The 15,760-nt window shown below is 59.4% G+C and overlaps 3 protein-coding genes across 6 annotated transcripts in view; 1 reads left to right on the forward strand and 2 right to left on the reverse strand.

The window, feature by feature from the left end:
- Positions 1–13,007, forward strand: part of RNF123 (ring finger protein 123) — a 26,170-nt gene extending 13,163 nt beyond the window's left edge. For all 4 annotated transcript variants that reach the window (XM_081160402.1, XM_081160404.1, XM_081160401.1 and 1 more), the window contains exons 25-39: positions 157–240; positions 949–1,056; positions 4,671–4,848; positions 5,608–5,682; positions 5,833–5,920; positions 6,012–6,099; positions 6,187–6,271; positions 7,515–7,654; positions 7,737–7,925; positions 8,018–8,093; positions 8,322–8,406; positions 11,963–12,105; positions 12,254–12,348; positions 12,496–12,581; positions 12,666–13,007. In XM_081160402.1, the coding sequence (XP_081016528.1) occupies positions 157–240; positions 949–1,056; positions 4,671–4,848; positions 5,608–5,682; positions 5,833–5,920; positions 6,012–6,099; positions 6,187–6,271; positions 7,515–7,654; positions 7,737–7,925; positions 8,018–8,093; positions 8,322–8,406; positions 11,963–12,105; positions 12,254–12,348; positions 12,496–12,581; positions 12,666–12,786 (1,641 nt within the window). In that variant the 3' untranslated portion in view covers positions 12,787–13,007. The remainder of the gene's footprint in view (positions 1–156; positions 241–948; positions 1,057–4,670; positions 4,849–5,607; positions 5,683–5,832; positions 5,921–6,011; positions 6,100–6,186; positions 6,272–7,514; positions 7,655–7,736; positions 7,926–8,017; positions 8,094–8,321; positions 8,407–11,962; positions 12,106–12,253; positions 12,349–12,495; positions 12,582–12,665) is intronic.
- AMIGO3 (adhesion molecule with Ig like domain 3) lies at positions 9,632–11,320 on the reverse strand. The gene has a single exon (XM_081160405.1). The coding sequence runs from the start codon at positions 11,235–11,237 to the stop codon at positions 9,717–9,719; it is 1,521 nt and encodes a 506-aa protein (XP_081016531.1). The 5' UTR covers positions 11,238–11,320; the 3' UTR covers positions 9,632–9,716.
- Positions 12,983–15,461, reverse strand: GMPPB (GDP-mannose pyrophosphorylase B). Its single transcript, XM_081160406.1, has 9 exons — positions 15,074–15,461; positions 14,880–14,960; positions 14,728–14,776; positions 14,435–14,577; positions 14,069–14,227; positions 13,905–13,983; positions 13,704–13,831; positions 13,440–13,622; positions 12,983–13,354 (listed from the first exon to the last, which is right to left on the reverse strand). Exons 1-9 carry the CDS (start codon positions 15,200–15,202, stop codon positions 13,223–13,225), a joined length of 1,083 nt encoding a protein of 360 aa, XP_081016532.1. The 5' UTR covers positions 15,203–15,461; the 3' UTR covers positions 12,983–13,222.
- Positions 15,462–15,760: the final 299 nt, after the last annotated feature.

A 15,760-nucleotide genomic window follows, 5' to 3' on the forward strand; every position in this document is an offset into this window, starting at 1 on the left:
AGTGCTGCTTAGGCCTGACCTGGTTGACTTTGTGGAGAGGGTACTGTCTGGGGCCTAAGGTTGGGAGCTTGCCAGGGCTGGGGTCCAGGCTGGGTCTGAGAAACCTGCGTGAGGTGCACAAGGGTCACCATAGGCACGTGGTGTCCAATGCTCTAGATGGTGGGTGTATCTGATGACGTCAACGAGTACGCGATGGCTCTGAGGAACACAGAGGACAAGCTCCGTCGGTGCCCCAAGCGGGTAAGACCTGGACGGGCAGGTAGGTCTCTGGCTGGGGCAGCTCACCCAGGGCAGTCGACAGAGGAAATCTGGCCTGGCCTGGCCCTGCCTCTGGGGGTGACCTCAGCAGTTTTTCTTGTCCCCACCCCCGCCCTGACCATAGCAGGTCAGTGAGAGGGGGCTGGCACCAGGTCCGGGCACGATCTGAGTCCCATCAACCAGCCGTGGCCTGTGCCAAGGTGCCCCCGCCTCTGGCCAGCTAAGTGCTCAGCACACCCACTCTCCTCATCAATTATGGATTCAGTGCTGAGTGCTTCCTCGGCCCCTTGCAGAGTCAGCAGGAAGCGGGTCCTGGCTCCCCCACTCCCCGGGAGCCCCCTCCTGTAGCTCACCCTGCCTGGGGAGCAGGGCCAGGCGTGCCCAGGCTGCGCCACCCTGGCAGGCCACCCGTCCCCAGCTGGCAGCAGTTCATTGTGGAGCCCCTGGGCTGTCATAGTGAGGGGCTCACAAACCCCCAGCTGCATCTCACTTCCACATTCCCAGGGGATGACCATGCCCTGCCCTGTTCAGAGGCTTGCTCAGGCTTACCCGCAGGTCAGAGGCAGAGGAGTGTTTTGAAGAGAGGAGTGGGGTTTACCCCCCTTTGCTTGCCCCAGGCACCATGGGGCCCCTATGTGGCTACGTGGATGTGGGGCCATGTCCTGACTGTCCTTTCTCCTTGGGTGGCAGAGGAAGGACATCCTTGAGGAGTTGACCAAGAGCCAGAAAGTTTTCTCAGAAAAGCTGGATCACCTGAGTCGCCGTCTTGCCTGGGTCCATGCCACTGTCTACTCCCAGGTGAGCAGATGTGGCCTCGGCCTTTGGCTGCTGCCCTCCCCAGTCTCACTGGTCGGAGGTTGGGTAGGGTTGTGACAGCCCCGCGATGCCCCCTGCTGCCCTGGGCCTCTGGCACACATGTACTCCCTCTCCAGCCCTCATCCTCCCTCTAAGTCCCCTGAACCTCATGACCCATGAACTTAAGTAGATGCCATTTTTAGACACCCTAGTTCCCCTCCAGCTCATAAATCCTCAGTTGAACAGAGCCTGTCTCTACCTGCCTCCCCCTCCCAGTGCATCACAGTCTCTGTGGCCTCCCCCGAGCTTCACCCTCGCTCTTTGCATCTCCTCTGGACTCACTTCCACTTTGAGGCCACTGGCTTGCCTCTGCTCATTCACTCACTCACTTATTCGACAACATGTACCCAGAGCCTGGAGAGGGCCAGGTGCCATCCTGACACTAGGGACACTCAGTAGTGAATCAGAAATACGAGGCTCTGCTGTCCCTGGGCAGTCAGCCCCAAGGGGAGACAGACAGAGGGCAGGCTCCCCCTGACCAGCTTCAACCCCCAGGCCCCGGACCCTCCAGACTTGGTTTCTCTCTTTCCCTGTCCTGGCACCTCTCCCCCACTAGTGAGTGCCCTGGGACACTCCCCAGGTGCCATGTCAGCATTGGTCTGCCTCCTTGGGCAGGTCCTGCCCCCATGACCCGGTGATTAAGGCCCTTGGTGTCCCTGTCTTTAACCGGCCATCTCTACTTGCTTTTTCTCCTGGCGCCTCCCTGAGCCAGCCCCTCCCCACCTTTCAGCCCCCCTTTCTTGCTGCAGACCACCCTGCCTTCAAGTCCAAGGAAGGTTGGGGCACTTCTCCCCACCCCTGGGATTTCCTGCCTGTCCACCTCCCAGGCACTCTTGCCACTGCCTCCCACACCCTCTTAGGAACCTCGCCTTCCCATCTCTATACCTTTTTAAATTGTGATGAAATATACATAACGTAAAGTGCACCATCTTATCCATTTTTCACAGTTGTGGTAAAATGCCACACATCGCGTACCTTCGCAGTCCTTTTAAGTGTACAGTTCAGTGGTGTGAAGTACATTTACGTTGTTGTAAATGTTTTCATCTCCCCACACTGCAGTTTAGACTCACTGACTCTTCATTCCCCCGTGCTCGGTACCCGGCAGCCACGTGCCGCTTTCTGTCTATGAATCTGACCCCTCCAGGTACCTCATTCAAGCGGAGTCACACGCAGTATTAGTCTTTTTGTCACTGGCTTACTTGACTTGGCATAATGTTCTCACGGTTCACCCATGTTGAAGCCTGTGTCAGTGTTTCCTTCCGTTTAAGGCTGAATAGTATTCCGCTGTGAATGTACTTGTACTATATCCCACATTTTGTTTGTCCACTCAGCCATCGATGGGCTTCAGGTCGCTTCCACCTTTTGGCTGTTGTGAGTAATGTTGCTATGAACACGGGTGTACAAAGGTCTCTTCAAGGCCCTGTTTTCAGTTCTTTTGGATTTGTGCTCAGAAGCGGAATTGCTGGATTGTATGGTAATTCGACTTAAAATTTTTTTTGAGGAACGGACATATTGTTGGCCCCTTGTCAAAAATCGTTTGACTATTTATGTGTGTGTGTTTCTGGGCTTTCTTTTCTATTCTAGTGATCTGTGTGTTTGTCTTTATGTTAGGACCACACTGTTTTGATTACTGTAGCTTTGCAATAAATTGAAATCAGAAGTGTGAGATCTCCAGGTTGGTTCTGTTTCAAGGTTGTTTTTGACTATTTGGTGTCCCTTGAGATTCCATATGAATTTTAGGATAGATTTTTCTATTTCTGCAAAAGATGCCCTTAGGATATTGATAGGAATTGCATTACATTTGTAGATCTTGGGGTAGTATTAACATCTTAACAATATTAAATGTTCTAGTCAATGAGCATGGGATGTCTTGCCACTTACTTGTGCCTCTGAAATTTTTTTCAGAGACATTTTGTAATTTTCAGTGTTGAAGTCTTGCCTCCTTGGTAAACTTTTACCTTCATTGTTTTAATGCTAACATAGTGGAATTCTTTCTTGATTTCCTTTTTGGGTTGTTTATGGCTAGTACACAGAAACACAACTGATTTTTATGTGTTGATTTTGTATCCTGCAAATTCCCTGAATTCATTTATTAATTCTAACAGGGTTTTGTGTGTGTATGTGTAATCTTTAGGGTTTTCTGCATATGAGGTCATGTCACCGGCAAGCAGAGATAACTGTATTCCCTCCTTTCCAGCTTGGGTGTCCTTTACTCCTTATTAACGAGTTGCACTGGCTAGGACTTCCAGTGCTCTGCTGAACAGAGGTGGTGAAAGCAGGCATCCTTGCCTTGTTCCTGCTCTTAGAAGAAACACTTTCAGTCTTGCACCATTGAGAGTGGTGCTTGCTGTGGGCTTGTCATAATACAGCCCTTATTACACTGAAGTGCCTTGAGCTCACACGCCTGCTTCCTTTTCTATCAGTTTCTCCCACCAGTAAAGGAAAAGGCCCATGACACCCTCCCTGACTTACTGCGCCCACTCTCTCCTTCTGTGTCTTAGCACCTCATCTTCACTCATGGCCCAGCACGGGCTCCTCCATTTCTCTGAAATAGTCTTGCAAGGTCTCTCTCGAGCATCCACCCCTCTGCAGACACACTTCCATCCCATTACAGCGGCCCCGTGGCCGAGTTGGTGCCATTGCCTCCCCCGCACCCAGACTCGGTCTTCTCTGGCCCTCCGGCTCGCTGCCATGTGGCGCCCGGGCCCCCTCTGACGTCTTGCTTACATCTTCTCCTTGGCTTCGAAGGTTCGAAGGCTCATCAGAGAGCCGCCGTACGGCCCAGATGAGCTCGGGCTCCTCCCCAGAAGATGCGGGTGCTCTGAGTCTGGGCTGGGACCTGAGAAATCTGGTCCCCTTTGTGGGATCCTGACAGATTCTCTGGGAACCATACTGTGGAGAAGGGGGCCCTAGCAGTTTCTGTCCGTTCTGTGGCCTCTGTCCTGCCAGCAGTCACGCTGCCTCCTGACTGCTCACCACCTTCCCCTTTGGGCTCCAGACCATAGTTCTGCCTCCTCGGTGCCACCTCTTAAGGGCATCTGCAGGCACCCATGCTTCACTGTGCTAAGCCACATCCCTTTGCCCTGCACCAGGCCTACTTCTCCAGTTCTTGTGACCTCCATGGAGGCTCTATCACCCCCAGAAATGTGTGCCCCACCCTTGGTGCGACCATCCCCTTCCCCCACAGCTGTCGGCACTTCCCTCTTCCTGCCCATCCAGTTCCTTTGCCTGCTTCTTGGGCCTAGACGAGGCTGTGGCTTCCTCACCCCCCGACCCCACTTTCCTCTGCAGTCCCTTCTGCACTGGGCAGTGCTCCAGACAAACTTGTGGTCGCACAGCGCCCTCTCACTTCAAGCCTTCTGTGCCTTTAAAAAAAGCAACCCAGAGTTCTCCAGGCCGGGGCACCCTTCTTGCCTGCTGAGTGCTCAACTGACCCTGCCTGAGCCACTGCTTGACTTCCTGGGATCAGTTCTCAGTTCTCATGTCTCATTCTGGGGAGGCCTTTTCTGGTTCCCAGACTGGCCATGCCCACTGTGGCCCCTGTGTGCCTCCCGCAGGAGAAGATGCTGGACATCTACTGGCTGCTGCGTGTCTGTCTGCGGACCGTTGAGCACGGTGACCGCACAGGTCCTCTCTTTGCCTTCATGCCCGAGTTCTACCTGAGTGTGGCCATCAACAGCTACAGTGCTCTCAAGAATTACTTTGGCCCTGTGCACAGCATGGAGGAGCTCCCAGGTGAGGGGGCCATTCAGCCTGGAAGGGGGCGGAGAGGGGCCTTTGGAGAGAGCCCTGGGAGTCCTGTTCTGGGCTGTCATGGCCCAGCAGCATGCATGCGCGTGGGGAGGTGGGGAGGCAGCCGGCTCCACTCTGCCTGCATCAGACAAGCATTTGCTAGCGTCCACGTGGCTGAGAGCCCTACCTGGTGCCAGTACGACAGAACCAGAAGCTCCTCCCCAGTGCTGGGGCAGGAAACAGGCAAAACGGATCCTTGCTTTCACTTTCTACTTGGTGCTGCTGTGTCCAGGAGCCAACTGGCCTCTCACCCTGCCACCCTGGCACTGCCACAGGGTGTGGCAGCTGTGCAGGGCAGTGGTTTGTCTCCATAGATCACAGCAAGGGGTGGAGCCCTGCTGGGGGCCACATGGGAGCCCCAGCTTCATGCAGACCCCTGATTCCAGGCTGGGCTGGGTGATTTATGTCTGGATCAGGCTGTGGCCTGCCCTTGCCTCACCTTGGACCTCAGTGCAAGCTTTGTCCTTAGAGGTAGAGCTGTGGCTGCCCAGGGGGCTTTGACTACTGGGCCATCAAGTGTGTGTGCTCAGATGGGTTTGGTCCCAGTCAGAACTCCTGCAAGGACTGCCTTCCCCCACAGGGAGTCTGTGCCTTAGCCTTTCCCCAGCTATCGGTGAATCCAAGCCCACCCACCCTGCCAAGGGACACGCCTGCCTCTGCAGCCCCCACTCCCAGCCAACAGCTCTTACTCCCCCCCTGCAGGCTATGAAGAGACCCTGACCCGCCTGGCTGCCATCCTTGCCAAACACTTTGCCGACACACGCATCGTGGGCACTGGTGAGGTGCCCTGCAGAGGGCCCAGGGGATGGGCATGGAATGGCATCTCTGGCTGGCTATTTTCTGCACAAAATGCTGGCCAGATGGGCATGAGGCATGGGGGTCAGGGCTCATACTAGGCGCCTGCTGAGGCCTGGCATGTCCCCGCAGACATCCGTGACTCGCTGATGCAGGCCCTGGCCAGCTACGTCTGCTACCCACACTCCCTGCGGGCTGTGGAGCGGATCCCTGAGGAGCAGTGAGTAGGGGCTGCGGGTAGGGTGTGCACCCTGCCCTTAGCAGCACCACGCCCAGCCTCATCCTGGGCCTGCCACCTCTTGCCCTCGTAGGCGTATCGCCATGGTGAGGAGTCTCCTGGCTCCTTATGAACAGCGGCCCTGGGCCCAGACCAACTGGATCCTGGTGAGGCTCTGGAAGGTAAGCCCGGCTAGAGGGGAGGTGGCTGTGGCTGGCTGGAATGAAGGATGGCCCTGCCCCACTGACCTCCACTGACCCTATCCCCAGGGCTGTGGGTTCGGGTACCGCTATACACGGCTGCCACACCTGCTGAAAATCAAACCTGAGGATGCCAACTTGCCCAGCCTCCAGAGTGAGTATCCAGGCCGGGCAGGCAGTGGCCTTTGTCCACTGCTCTTGGGTTCTCAGACTTTCCCACTTCTTCCAGCCCCTCTCTGGGACTTGTGTTGGGCCCCAAACTCCCTGTCTATCCCCTGGAGTTTCTGTTCCCCTTCGTACCCCTAGCCCAGGGATACTCTGGGACTACTTCGCCTTGCTCCCCAGTCCCACTTGTACCCTTTGGGCCTAAAGCTCTGCCTGGGTCACAGTGAAAAGAGGCAGTGTCTTCCCAGGCTGCTGACAGCTTGTGCAGCAAGGACTGTGCTCCCTGACCTCCAGCCTTGTCCCAGCGCCATGTCCTTCTGCCTCTTCTTTGCCATCTACTTGGACACCTGAGTCCAGGGGGGCACAGACTTGGAGTTGGACAGGGCTCTAGAGGCTGTTCATGGGGCTTTCTGGAGGAAGGGGCATTTGGTTGGAAGCAGAGGCTATGTTCTCTTCTGGGGCCATGGTCTAGCAAAGCCCTGTGAGCCTGAGGACCCTCCTTCGGCCAGCCGGGGTCTTGGGTGGTCCAGCTGCCGGTCTGCCTGCTGCACGCTAAACTCACCCCACCTGCTGGCTCTCCTTGACCCACATGGTGTGTTTCTGCCTGTGTGGGCAGTGTTTTGGCCCGAAGGGTGTCCCCAGAGGCTGAGTGCCTTGTGCAAAGTCACACAATGAGTCCTTGCCAGTCGCCTTGGTCCTGCCTTCAGGGTGGAACTGAGCTGCAAGGGGAGAGTGGCAGTGGGGCTGCTCTGCGGCTGCAGGAACTATTGATTTGCATGAGGGAAGGGGGGAGGTCTGCCCAGCCCTGCTGCAGCTGAGGGCTCTAGTTACTGCTGCCTGTCAGCCCAGACTTGGCGCCCACCACCTCGGCCTTATGCCAAAGCCAGGCCAAGGGCAGCAGAGGACAATAGAGGACGACAGGGCTTAGAGGAGGTGCTTGGGGAAGCTGGCCTTGGTATGAGTGAGAAGGGGTCTAGGTTACCCTGTGTATGTCTAGCTCTCCCCAGAGGGCCTGTGGATGAGAACTTGCTGGGGCTCGGGCTGGAGCTGGGGGCTGCTCCACGCCTGGAAACAACTGCAGGCTGTGGCTTGCTAGGCAGACTTAGCCCTGCCCTTCTGCCTTCGTGACCTGAGCATTCCCAGAATTGTCTTTGTCCTTACACCAATGGCCCAACTTTAGGACAGAGGCAGACAGACGGGGCCCCTGACCGGAGTCCCTGATGTCCCTGCAGAGCCCTGTCCCTCCATCCTGCTGCAGCAGCACATGGCGGACCTGCTGCGCCAGGATCCCGACGTGGCACCCAGCTTCCTCAATAGCGTCCTCAACCAGCTCAACTGGGCCTTCTCCGAGTTTATCGGCATGATCCAGGAGGTGGGTCAGGGTGGGGTGGAGGATGAGGCATGACTGGTGCTGTGGCCAGGCCACTGACTGTGCCCGCCCGCCCGTTGCTCAGATCCAGCAGGCTGTCGAACGCCTAGAGAGGAACTTTGTGGACACCCGGCAGCTCAAGGTGTGTGCCACCTGCTTTGACCTCTCAGTCAGCCTACTGCGTGTCCTGGAGATGACCATCACACTGGTGCCCGAGATATTCCTTGACTCCACTCAGCCTACCTCCGAGATGCTGCTGCGGCGTCTTGCACAGGTGTGTCCATCGGGGCAAGGAGAGCCGGTGGGACCCTGGGGAAGCCCTGAGGGTGAGCCCACCCAGCCACCAGTGGACTACTGCCCTCACAGCTGCTGAACCAGGTGCTGAACCGGGTGACGGCGGAGCGGAACCTGTTTGACCGTGTGGTCACCTTGTGGCTGCCTGGTGAGGACCTAGGGGCCCTGCACTCTACACACCAGGCCTTGCTTCCTCGGCTAGGAACAGTGATACCACTCTTTACTCTGTACCAGGACAGCCAGGCTTGGCACCCCCAGCCTTAGTGCACCCCACTGTGGGGAGGACAATGGGAAGGGAGGTGGCACCAGCCAGGCTAGCCAGGAGCCCCTGCAGTGGGAGGGCGCAAGTAGCGCATCCCCTCTTGCCCTCTCTCAGGCCTGGAAAGTGTGGACCACTACCCTATCCTGGTGGCGGTGACAGGCATCCTGGTGCGGCTCCTGGTGCATGGCCCAGCCTCAGGGTGAGTGTTGGGGACTGTGGGCCCCTGTGGGAGCTGGTTGTGTCTGATGGGGACAGGGCTGGACAGGCCTCCCTGCAGCTCTGCCTCATCTCTAAAATGGACCTCAGGATAAGATTTTGAGGTAGAGGAAGGGTGGAGAGCTCTAAAATGCCTAAGTAGGTGTCAGTAGCAGTGGCTGAGTAGGAGACTTGGGGACTCTAGCACAACAGGATCCCTCAGCCCGTGGTCAGAGCCTCAGGTGGGGCAGGGGCACCAAGACTCTGGCGGGGTGGAGGTGGCATCCTGGGATGTCTAGGACAGCACCGCTGAGATCCAGACTGAGCGCACACTGCTACCTGTGTCTGCGAAGGCGCCGGCAATGAGCATGTCCTGCCTTTATTAGGAAACTCCACGACAGTCAGATTCAGGACTTTTGAGGGGCCCCCATCTCAGCCCCCACACAGGAGGGTCCCAGCCCCCCTTCCCTGCCTCCCTGCAGTGGGAGCGGTGAGAGCTATATGAAGCCAGGGCCCTGCCTCTGCCATTAGGCAGAGACCAGTGCCAGCCCTTAAGAGGCTTCTACCCTCTAGGGACAGAGACCCGGCTCTGCCCATCCATCTTGGCCATTGCTCAGCAGGCTTTTACTGCTGAAAAGCTGGGGACGTAGGGCCACAGTGCCCCTTGCTGCTGTCTTGTGAGCCCATGGGAGAGGCCCTGCCCTCAGAGTGGCCTGTGATGCTCCTGGCCACAGAGGGAGCAGGGCCACCCAGGCTGGGGCCCAGGCCAGGCCCCCCGGGGTCTCTTGAGGAGCCTTGCCTGCCCAATAGACTCTGTGTGGATTTGTGAAGCTGGAAGTAGGTTGAATGTTGGTGCATCAAGTCCTGTTTCACTGGAGGGGGGCTTGTTTCCTCCTTCCACCCTGGGGGTGGGGGCCAGGCCTTCCTTTGGAGCCCTCCCCTTTCCCCTGTGGCCCACTCCCTTACCCCCTTTGGGGGTGAGGGGAAGTGGCTATGCCTCAGTTCCTCACCACCACTCCTGGAGAGCTACCTTGGCCCAAGGGTGACCTGGGCTCCAAGGCAAGGACTCTTCCTGATGGGCCTTGGTTCCAATCCTCACGTCCCAAGGAAAGGGGGCCCAAGCAGGCCCTGTGCTGAGGCGACGCAGGAGAGTGGTCAGGGACCCCAACCCCTCTACTGGTGAGTGGGGCCACTGTGGTGTAGGCAGAGGACTAGCCCAGTGCTTCCCCCCAGCAGCTGGTAGTACTCTGCGTGGCAGCAGGGAGCAGGGCAAGCAGCAGGCAGGCGGTGGCCTGGATGGGAGCCCTGGGCAGCCTAGGTCATCACCAGCCCCTCAGAGCCTGTGGAACTAGTGGACTCAGAGCCAACCTTGAACCGCAGACCCATGGGGTTGTAGAGATCAAAGTCCTCAGCTACTGCCAGCTGCACACGACCATTGAGGCCCCTCCTGCCCGGCTCCAAAAAGACCACATGCTTGTGGACACTGGCCTTGCGGCTGGGTGCGTCGGGCGGCGTGGTGCTGAGCACCGAGGACTGTGCGCTCAGCTCCTGGAGTGGGCTGGGTGCTCTGGGCCGGCAGCAGCAGGTGCGGCGGCAGCAGCGGCGGCAGCCAGGGCAGGGTGGTGCGAACAGGTAGAGCAGCACCAGCACCAGGCCGACCGCGCAGCCCAGCAGCGTGGTGTAGCCGGTGTTGAAAGCCTCGAGCTCAGGGTGCGGGAAGTGCACGCTCACATTGTACTCATGCGTTTGGTTGTGATGCAGGCGGGGCCCCGTGGCCAGGCACACAAAGACACCCTCATGCCATGGCTGCACTCTTCTGATGGCCAGGCTGCCATCAGCCAGCACCGCAATGCTGCCATTGCGGGATCCTGGCGCCACCAGCAGCTCTTGTTGGGGTGAGACCCAGGCAACGTGCAGGGCGGGGGCACTGGTGTTGCAGTGTAGCCTCAGGGACCCACCCACCTGCACCTGCAGCTGCTCTTCGGGCCACTCTAGGCCGCGAGCCAGGGCAGCGGAGCAGTTCTCGAAGACGCGGCTGTGCTCAAAGAAGCGCACGCGGGAGGTGGGGACCTTGAAAGCCAGGCACATGTATTCATGTGCGAAGTCACTCACAGCGCTCAGTCCCCGCTGGTGCCAGCGCTGCAGCAGGTGGTAGAGGCGGCAGTCGCAGGGCAGTGGGTTGTTGTGCAAGTAAAGGCCGTTCTTGAGAAAGGCCGGCAGTGCAGCCAGGTCGGGTACAGGGATTTGTCCCAGGCGGTTGGAGGAGAGATCCAGAGTGCGGAGGTGGGTCACGCTCAGACCATGCAGGCGGTCGAAAGAGAAGGATGCCAACTCGTTGCAGCCCAGGTAGAGCAGGCGGAGTGCCCCCAGGCCCTGGAAGGCAAGCCGGTCCAAGTGCGCCAGGCGGTTATTGAACAGAAACAGCGTCTCCAGCGCCCCCAGCCCTTCCAGGTCGTGGCGGCCGAGCGCCCGCAGCGCATTCGATGATAAATCGAGAAGCTGCAGGCCGCTGGCATTGGTGAAGACACTGCGACCCAGTGCCTCCAGTTCGTTGTGACCCAGGCGCAGGGCTCGCAGTTGGGAGAGGGGCGTTAGCCAGCCAGGGCGCAGGCGCCGGAGCGCGTTGTGGCTCAGGTCGAGTTGAGCAGCAGCCGCAGGTAACACCGCCGGCACGTCCTCCAGCCCAAGGCCGGCGCAGCTCAGCAGGTCGGCAGCGCAGATGCATTTGTGGGGGCAGTTATGGGGCGCAAGGGGTAAGAAGCCCTCGGAGTCCGGGGTGCCTGATCCGACGCGCATTGTGCACAGTAGTGCACCCAGCAGCACCGGCCAGGTCATGGCGGGGAAGACCTGGGGTGGGACCAGGCAGCTCTGCGTGGGGCACAGCTCCGGGACTCACCCCTTCTGCTCTGGCTCTAAGTGCCCGGTGATGAAAGGCCGGGGGAGCAGGACGCGAGCTCCACCCCACACAGCCGGCGCTCCTGCTCCCTGGTTGCAGGTTGAGCTGGGACTGCGCTCCACTCTGCACTCCCTTCTCTCGTTTCCCCAGCTCTCGGAGTGTTTTCCCGGACACACTAAGCTTCTAAATATTCGGGGGGGGGGGGGCGGGGCAGCAATTACTCAGGGGCGGAGCTTCGGGCTCCATTGGCTCCTGCTGGAGGGGGCGGGGAAGCCACAACCCTAGGGCCTCTCATGGCCACCAGTCTGGCCCCAATTCCTCAGCCTGCACTTGGTTGGCAGGTTCCCGCAGCGCCCATCTCCCCTGAAAGGGTAGCAGGGAAGCCTGGGAAGCCCGCCTTTAAACTGCTGTTTCCTTTGAAGGGTTAGTGTATGTTCGGTGGCAGGTGTAGTTGCACTGTCCTCTGGTGGTGCCCCTGAGCCGCCTTAAACTGGTACCCGGGTTGTATAGGTCCTTACTGGGATCTAGGACTTTCTGGGGAGGGTAAGAAGCAGGGATATGGGGTGGGCTGGATTGTCACCCCACCCCAACCCCTCCAACAGATACTGCTCTCAGATAGGTAGGCCCCAGTCTCCTGACTACTCTTTTCTCCTCTCCCACCTAGGACAGAGAAAGCCACATCAGTGCTCCTGGCTGATCCCTGCTTCCAGCTTCGCTCTATACGCTATCTTCTGGGGCATCCAGAGCCCCCTGCCCCTGGCACTGCTCTACCTGCGCCTGACCGGAAGCGCTTTTCCCTACAGAGCTGTGAGTTGGCCAGGGTGGGTCAGGGAAGAGGGATTTGGGGCTGGGCCAGGTCAGGAGTCTCAAAAAAAGCAAATCCCCAGGCTAGGGCTACTCAAGAGGCACTGAGTCCTAGACCCACATTCAGCCTGACACCTCTTACCACCCCCAGACACAGATTACATCAGTGCCGAGGAGCTGGCCCAGGTGGAACAGATGCTGGCACACCTGACCTCTGCATCTGCCCAGGCAGCGGCTGCCTCCCTGGTGAGTGGGGCCACCACACACACACAGGTCCACACTCACCACCAGAATGCATGACTGTGCACACTGTGTAGACATATGGACATTATTCCATATGTCCACTTGTCTGGGCAACCAACCCCAGCCCACCTTGCACTGTGCTCCTTGCAGCCCACCAGTGAGGAGGACCTCTGCCCCATCTGCTACGCTCACCCCATCTCTGCTGTGTTCCAACCCTGTGGCCACAAGTCCTGCAAGTAAGTGGGCTCCATGGGCACAGAAGGTGGGCAGGGCAGGCGGAGCAGGGATATACAGGCCCCCCTCATCCCCTCCTGTTGCAGAGCCTGTATCAACCAGCACCTGATGAACAACAAGGATTGCTTCTTCTGCAAAGCCACCATCGTGTCGGTGGAAGACTGGGACAAGGCAGCCAACTCGAGTGCCACCTCCTCTGCTGCCTAGGTTTGCCTAGTCCACACAACAGGAGCCTCCACCCTTGAACCCAGACCCAGGCTGGGCCCTATTTATGAGCTCCCCTTGCTAGCCTCCACCACCCCGCACCACCACATCCAGCCTCCTTGCTTGTGTGTAACCTTGCTGGTGGGGGCCCAGCCATGCCCTAATTGTGCCTGAGCTTGACTTTCAGTCTGGGCCACAGTGAGCATTAAATTATTATTCCATACAGCCCTGGCCCGGCCCTTCTTCAGGGAGTGGGCTTTGTGGGGTGTGCCCAGCAAGGATCCTGCCAGATTATGTCCACAGGAGAAGGCAGGTGTCCAACAGCTTCAGCCTTGTCTGAGCCTCCCAGACAAATGGCAGCGAGTCCAGGGCCTTCTGACGGGTCAAGCCAGTGTTCTCCTTGTCAATAATGGGGGCTCAGCCAGCCCCGAGCAGCCCCTCACATGATGATTCGAGGTTCCGGCACAGACTCGCCAATGGACTTGTGGGGCAGCACGCTGGCCCCATTGAGGTAGAGCTCGTCGTTAACTATGACGTCCTCGCCCAGCACCGTCACGTTCTCCATCCGAACCTTGGGGAGGAAGGGCAGCCTGTCAGTGTGGCAGGCACATCCCCTGCCCCTCTCCCCATAAGGCCCGGCCCTGAAGCTTGCTTACCCACTGGCCCACGTGGCAGCGCCAGCCCACGATGCAGGACTCGAGCCAGGAGTGGGAGCGGATGTGGGCATCTCGCAGCACTGTGCACCGCCGGATGCACACACCGTCCTCCACCACCACGCCAGGACCCAGGCTTACGTTGGGGCCAATGCTGCAGTTCTGGCCAATGCGGGCACTTGGATCCTGAAGACAGTGGGGAAAACACAAGTGGGCTTTTTGTCCCCAAAACTGAGGGGGGTAATGATGGCTGGACAAGGGCCTCACCACCAGCACGTTGCCCACAATGCCAGGACCTGAGCACAGTTGCTCAGGCTTCTTCTGTCGCAGTGACTGTAAGAAGAGGCACATGCCGGTGAGGAAATCCTTGGGCTGCCCAATGTCCATCCAGAAGCCTGTAGGGAGGGAACGCATCAGGGGCTCAGCCCCACCACAGACCACCCCCGCCCTGCGGCCTCCCTGCCTCACCCTGCAGCTCCATGGCATATAGCTGCCCCTCCTTGGCCATGACAGGGAAGATCTCCTTCTCAATGGATGTAGGCCGCAGCTGTGGGAGTGGGCAGCTCGTGAGCAGGGTCACGGTGGTGGCAGCCTGCCCTACCCCAGCCCACCCAGGAGCTGCTCTTACACACCTGGATCCGCCGCAGCACGGCAGGGCTCAGGATGTACATGCCTGCGTTGATCTTGTTGGACACAAACACCTGCGGCTTTTCCACGAACCGGTGAATGCGGCCTGTGTCGGCCTCACACACCACCACGCCGTACTTGGAGGGCTCCTCCACTCGAGTCACCTAAACGCAGGGGACCTCAGGCCTAGTCCAGTGTTCCTGAACCTTGATGGGCATGCTGTCCTAAATCTCAGGGCCTGTTCCCCAAATGCTTAAATACTGCACAGCTCTGCGCCCACAACATAAGGGCTGGGCAGTTCAAGGCTGGGGGGTGGGGGGAGGCTGGACATGGGAGGTGGGAGTGTCAGAGAAGAAAAACCTGCTCCTTACCAAAATGGAGCCCTCCTGGCCATGGTTCCGGTGGAACTGCACCATGGCTTGGAAAGGGAAGTCGCAGATCACGTCACTGTTGAGGACGAAGAAAGGGTCTGCAGTCTCAGAGAGCAGATCCCGGGCCAGTGCCAGAGGCCCAGCTGCAGGAGGGAACAGGTCACCAGGTCACCATTTTTCGGGGGGGCGGGGGGTGAGCCCTGGATCCATGCTCAGCAGGCCCCATTCAAGCTGGGTCTTACCCCTTTCCTAGCCGTAAACCCTCCCCAAGGGTCATTCCTATCTCTACTGACCTGTCCCCAAAGGCTCCTCTTCATGGGACATGGAGATTCTGATTCCTAGCTGGAAGGGAGAATCCCCGGTCAGGTTCCTCCCACCAGAGGGAGGTTGAGCGGGGCGGGGACCGACGGAAGGGGCAGGAGTGAAGAACTGACTCAAGCCTCACCCTCTGCTCCTGCGCCTTCATCTCCTTCTCCAGCACCTGAGACATGTAGCTCACGGCCAGAATCACGTGGTCCACACCCGCCTGTCGGACAGGACAGCGCCGGCCCACAGGCAGGCTTAGCCAGAGGAAGGGGCGTCCCCACCCCAACTCGCCGGCCGGCCCTCGTGCCACGTCCCCCACGGCCCGGGCCTTACCGCGGCCAGCGCCTCCACCTGGTGCAGCAAGATGGGCTTGTTGCAGAAGTCCACCAGGGGCTTCGGGATGCTGAGCGTCAGCGGCCGCAGGCGCGTCCCGTAGCCGCCCACCAAGATCAGCGCCTTCATCGCGCCTGCGGGCGGCCGGACACTGAGTCCCGGGCTCCGAGGTGTCCGCGGCCCGCCTGGTCGACCCCTGTCGCTCACTCCAGCCGCCGGGCCCAGCCCCGCGTCCTTCACTTGCCAGACTGACCAGCACCTGTCAGTATCTGTCTTGTCCACCCAGGACGCCCTGACGCCGACCTGCGGGCCGCGCCGCAAACCAGGATGCGAGGCTGGATGGAGGGCCGCTGGCCCCAAACTCAGGCCCGCCCGGAGTGGCGGTGACGTAAGCACAGGCGGGCCAATGGGCTGCCGTGTACGTGGCACGGCCGCCGGCGTCTAAGCGCTGGGGCGCGGCTCCGGCAGACGTAGCCAATGAGAGCCCGAGCGCGCCCGGCTGCTATGGGGACCGCGACGGGGCCCGCGGGTCAGCTGGCCATTGGCGGATCCAAAGGCGGAACTGGCGCCAAGGGCGAGGCTGCGTTCTCCCGGCGCCCGCGGAGCCCGCCGCCGCCCCGCCGGGGGCACAGGGTGGGGCGGATCGCCAGTCTTCCAGAAGCCGCGGGTCTTCACAAAGAAGCAGCA

This window comes from Miniopterus schreibersii (genome assembly GCF_964146895.1).
Source record: "Miniopterus schreibersii genome assembly, chromosome: 15".
NCBI classification, from domain to species: Eukaryota; Metazoa; Chordata; class Mammalia; order Chiroptera; family Miniopteridae; genus Miniopterus; species Miniopterus schreibersii.

Bases quoted from the DNA above. Each gene is read 5' to 3' on its own strand.
- AMIGO3 (XM_081160405.1), bottom strand. From the start codon at position 11,237: ATGACCTGGCCGGTGCTGCTGGGTGCACTACTGTGCACAATGCGCGTC.
- GMPPB (XM_081160406.1), bottom strand. From the start codon at position 15,202: ATGAAGGCGCTGATCTTGGTGGGCGGCTACGGGACGCGCCTGCGGCCG. The intron at 14,777-14,879 runs GTGAGGCTTGAG...TCTCCCTTCCAG, and splicing joins TGAAGGCGCAGGAGCAGAGG to CTAGGAATCAGAATCTCCAT. The intron at 13,832-13,904 runs GTGAGGCAGGGA...CCCTCCCTACAG, and splicing joins ATATGCCATGGAGCTGCAGG to GCTTCTGGATGGACATTGGG.